This window comes from Musca domestica, unplaced genomic scaffold, assembly GCF_030504385.1.
Source record: "Musca domestica strain aabys unplaced genomic scaffold, Musca_domestica.polishedcontigs.V.1.1 26, whole genome shotgun sequence".
Lineage (NCBI taxonomy): Eukaryota > Metazoa > Arthropoda > Insecta > Diptera > Muscidae > Musca > Musca domestica.
In genome coordinates this window covers 6,412,810-6,418,054 of record NW_026712283.1, presented here as the reverse complement: position 1 = coordinate 6,418,054, position 5,245 = coordinate 6,412,810, and the positions used below count along the sequence as shown (strand labels likewise).

The window sequence follows — 5,245 nt, the reverse complement described above, 5'->3', positions numbered from 1 at the left end:
CACCATTTGGTACAAATTTGGCAATTTCCAAAAAAAATCTGTTTATAATGTAGCTAAAATTATCAAAATACCGAATTCAGTGGGTACTGTTATATGGGGGCTACACGAAGGCGTGGACCTGCACAGACAATTTTCTGGCATGGGCTGAAGTATCCATTACGAACTTCACGTGCGAAATTTGAAACAAACCCGGTAAATAATGTCACTAAAATCATCAAAATACCGAATATCGGGGAGTACCGTTATATCTGGGCTATATGAAGACTTGGACCTATATGGCTCATTTTTTGACTTAGGACGTAGTATCCATTACATAAATAATGTCGTTAACATCATCAAAATACCGAATATTGGGGGGTACCGTTATATGGGGGCTATACGAAGACGTGGACCTGTACAGATAATTTTCTGTCTTAGGCTGTAGTATCCACTACGAACTTCAAATGCCAAATTGGAAACAATTCCGGTGGATAGTGTCGCTAAACTCATTAAAATACCGAATATCGGGGGGTACCGTTATATGGGGGCTATACGAAGACGTGGACCTACATGGCCCATTTACGAACTTAACCTGCCTACTGGCAAAATATACATGTGTGCAAAATTTTAGCCGTCTATCTCAATTTGTTCGAAAGATTGCGTGATTAAAACAAACGGACAGACAGACAGACAGACGGACGGACATCGCGAAATCGACTTATAATTTTACTCTGATCAAGAATATATGCTCTGTTGGGTCTGACATGAGTATTTCGAGGAGTTATAAACGGAATGACAAAATTAATATATCCTCCATAGGATGGTGTAGGATATAAAAATGGGTCTATATTTCCATTTTCATACCTGACCTAAATCTGATGTAAGTATTACGATGTGTACTAACGATTTTTGGTTCAAATCCTTTTTTAGGCGACCAAGAATAGGTTTTTTAGATGACCCTCTTAGATTTTTATTCATATCAGATAGAGAGAGATTCTTGTTTTCTCCCAATTTCTTCCCAATCCGGTTAAAAAAAATCGAAGCTTTATGACCTCTTCAGCTCTATTTGTATCCAATGACATATACAATCCGTACGTAATTATTTGATTTTTGAGGTTGGGAGCTCTTGTCGGTTGGTTTTTTATTATTTATTTTTCTGACATTCACATATCTTCCTGTTCTACCGACCAATCTATCCATCCGTATATCTATCTGCGTGTGTGTGTTTTGCGGTTGATTGTTTCGCGGTTATTTGTTGTCATTTATAACCGCACAATGTAATATTGGGTATAATGTTAATATTTTGATTTGGTTTATATTTTTTATTTTTTTTTTTTTGCGTTTTCTGTTTTTTGTTGTTGTTCCCTTCTTGTTGTTTGTTGACTTCCTGATATCACAACAAAAACAAAGAAATCGACGCACAAAAACATGTGTTAATTTTTAATGTTTATTACTTTGTTTACACAAGCATCAAAAACGAATTATGGCAAATGTCTTAGATTGTGAGGGTGTCGTCATCGAACCGTTTGGATGAATGAGTCTGAGTGAATTCCCATTTTAAAGTCAATTTAGACAGAGAATTTGTGATTTTTTAAATAATTTTGAATTTTTGATGAATCAGAGAAAAAGAAGACAAGTTCGACCGGGCCGAACTTCTAATACCCTCCACCATTGTCCTAGAATTTGATGCAGATCAAGAATATATACACTTTTTGGGGAACCAAAAATTTTATTTCGAGTTGTTACAAATGGAACTACAAAACTTAATATACCCTCCACATTATGGTAAGGGTTTTAAAAAAGATAAAAATAAATTCTAAATTCAGGCGAGAGCATATGGTACGGCATCCTTGGGAAAAAATAATTTTAAACAGCCTTCCTTTTCTAACCTTGTCTTCGTTTACGGATAAATTCCCGCTTCTGCTTGTCTGTAAGAGCATCTTTCAGCTTATCAATAAGGGCTCCTTTCAGTTTATCCAAAGCGCCATTCTTCAGCTTGTCGGGGAAGTCACCTTCCAGCTTGTCACTGAAAACTTCCTCCAGTTTCTCCGTAAATATTCCCCTTAACACGTCTCTAAAGATTCCCTCCAGATTATCAACAAAAACGTGCTCTATTTTGTCCAAAAAGATTTTCTCCAGTTCTTCTACGCCAACTCCCTCCAGCTTATTGCTGAAGACTTTCTGCAGCTCATCGGTTAAGACTGCTTCCAATTCGTCCGCAAATATAGCCTCTAAATCCTCTGTAGAAACTCGCTCCAGCTCATCTACAAAGACACCCTGTAGCTGGTCAAGGCATATTCCCTCTAGCTGCTCTGTGAAGACACCGCTCACCTGATCTGTAGAGATTTTTTCCAACCCATCCGTAGAGATTTCCTCCAGCGCCTCTTTAAAAACTTTTTCCACCTCTTTTATAGAATGTACCATATTGTACAAAGAAATTTATTGACATGCACTCCAAATGAATTCCTTTAATTCTGCAGAAGTTCTGCTTTGTTTGATGTGTCATATCGACCTGATTGGTTACTCTCCGAGAAATAATTGCCCAAACATTTGAAGGCGGTGTGTGAGAGAGAGTGAAATTCTCATTTCTGGGAATTCTTCAATTGGCAAATCGAAAAGCTAATATGATAGAGATATCTTATCGGCAGGGTTGCCAGGTTTTTTCTAAAGAATAATAGGAAAAATTGTTTACACCAAAAAGTCTTAAAAATCTTTCATTTTCAAGTCGACCGAGTAGGATATTGGTAACACCAATACAGAATGGACTCACATCCAATTTTTCTGTTCAAAACTATTTCAACGTCTCCATATGTAGACTCAAGAAGCCAGCAGTGACCTCAATAGCAAGTTTCAGAATTTCCGCTTTATCCCAGTACAAATTTAGAAACATTTAATGCGCACATCCAAAACAATCCTCACCCAACAACAGTGATCCAAAATTAGTACCATTTAGGACTTTTCGTATACTTCAAGTACACATTTCCAAAACCACTTCTATATCTCCCTCCCTCTCAACCACAGACACCAACAGTGACATCCATTTCCAAGCTTCAGGATTTCAGCCAATTTAGTAATTTTCGAATAACTACAGTACGCATTTTCAAATCCACCTTTATATTTACACCTCAGACCCCAATAACCTAAAAATTTTTTTTTAAATTTTGTACCTCTAAGTACTTCCCGTACAATGATAACACACATTTTCAAAACAATTTCCATATCTCAATCCCAGATATCAACAGATACTTTATTATTAAATCACCCAATACCAAATTTAGTTGGTAGCGAACAGTTGTAGAACACATTTTCAAAATATTCTCCATATCTCAACCTCCGATACCAACAGTGACCCTAATATCAAATTTCAGGATCTCAACTCTGTAATTTCCCCCGTTTCAAAATTCAGCTGCATTTACTACAACTATAGTACATATTTCCAAAACCACCCCTATATCTCAACAGCAGATATCAAATTTCGCCATTCCAGCTCTATAGATTCACTCAATACTAAAACTAGCACCATTCAGTACTTCCCGTATAATTACAGTGCACATTTTTAAAACAATTTCCATATCTCAATTCGAGAATCCAGAATCCACAACATTTAGTATTTTTCGTAAAAATTTAGGACCAATTTCCAAGCCATCGCCAAATCTCAAACACATACAGGGTGAGATGATAAAACTGCAACCAATTTCAGACTGCTGTCATTTCCAAACCTCTCATCCGACAGCTGTTAAAATTATTCCTGTTACAGCTGATTATATTGTTTACAAGCGTACAAAAACATTTTGGTGAGAATTTTCCAGAAAAAAGGTATTTGTGATGGAATTCAAGCGTGATAATGTGATTTCTTTTTATTTGCCCGGAAAACCACAAGTGGCTATCGTAGGAGCACTCCAGCATTTAAATGTGAATAAATCTTTTGTGACGTAGCCCGACGTCAAGGAAGTGGGCGGAAGAAAGCAGCAACATCAGCAGAAATGATTCCAAAAGTAAAGAAGCAACTTGATCGAAACCCGCAACGCAGTGGCCGGAAAATGGCTCGTGAGCTGAACATATCGCAATATTCTATTCGAGATTAATATTGAAAAATGAGTTCGGGTCATTGAAATTCAAAAAAGTGGAAGAAATTACACCGCAACAGAAAGAAAATAGACTCAAAAGAGCTAAAGAGTTGCTTCGCTCGGCCGAAAGTGGTGAACTTCCGATTTTGGTTTTCTCCGATGAGAAAACTTTCGTTGTCCGGCAGATTGTAAACAAACAAACTAATCGTGTTTACTTGCCAAAGAGGTCAGCTGTAAATATGCACCTTCGGTTGGCCACCAGAACTCAAGCGCCGACCCTGTTGATGGTGTGGGCCACCATAACAATCGATGGTCGCTCTCCGCTCGTATTAATCGACCGTGGCATCAGAATAAATGCCGAATATTATCAAGAAAATATTCTGGAGGGTGTATTAAAGCCTTGAGCACGCAAACACTTTGGCCGCAGACCTTGGACATTCCAACAGGACTCAGCACCATCGTACTCAGCATGCACCACCCAAGAATGGTTACAGAATGAGGTTCTTCGCTTCATTTCCAGCGCACAATGGCCACCAAAATCTCCAGATACCAATCCGTTGGACTATTGTTTCTGGAGTATTTTTTCAAAGCAAGGTTGGCACTAAAAAATACCAAAGTGTTGATCAACTCAGGCAACCGCTTTGCCGGCAATGGCCGAAATACTGCAGAGCAACATTCGGGCAGCCATAATTCGTGCCAAATGTGACCAATTCGAACAAATCTAAACTTTTTCTAAATTTCCGACATTTTTTGCTTTATTGCACGTTATTCGTGCACATTGTACCAATTGGTACCATTTTAAAAGTTTAGTAACATTTAAGAACATTTACTAAATTTAAAGTTCGAATTTCCAATAACCATGTGGTGCATCTATGCTGCACTTCATCAGTGACTCTTCTTCCAAATTCCAAAAATTCCAGCTCCATCGGTTCATTACAATTCCAATATGTACCAAATTTAGTACACATAAGTACGACTGTCCCAAACAGCCTACATACCCCAATTCTACACTCCAAGCTCCAAATTTTAGGATTCCACCCCTGTTGGTTAGCCTTAGTGCAAATTGTAGTTTATTTAGTACATTTAAGTACAAATTTCCAAAACCACCTACATATCCCAATCTTGCACTCCGACAATAATCTTATTTCCAATTTTCAGGATACCAGCTCTATTGGTTCACCCAAATATAAATTTGACCA

The 5,245-nt window shown here is 37.7% G+C and overlaps 1 protein-coding gene across 1 annotated transcript; it reads right to left on the bottom strand.

Annotated features, from left to right (window-relative positions):
• Positions 1–1,404: 1,404 nt before the first annotated feature.
• LOC131803026 (uncharacterized) lies at positions 1,405–2,557 on the bottom strand. Its single transcript, XM_059123916.1, has 2 exons — positions 2,311–2,557; positions 1,405–2,256 (listed from the first exon to the last, which is right to left on the bottom strand). The coding sequence occupies exons 1-2, from the start codon at positions 2,401–2,403 to the stop codon at positions 1,864–1,866; spliced, it is 486 nt and encodes a 161-aa protein (XP_058979899.1). The 5' UTR covers positions 2,404–2,557; the 3' UTR covers positions 1,405–1,863.
• Positions 2,558–5,245: the final 2,688 nt, after the last annotated feature.

What these genes read in the sequence shown, in the direction of transcription:
- LOC131803026 (XM_059123916.1), bottom strand. Translation starts at nt 2,403, where the DNA reads ATGGTACATTCTATAAAAGAGGTGGAAAAAGTTTTTAAAGAGGCGCTG. An exon ending in AAAAAATCTCTACAGATCAG is followed by an intron (nt 2,257 to 2,310) that starts GTGAGCGGTGTC and finishes GACCAGCTACAG; the next exon opens with GGTGTCTTTGTAGATGAGCT.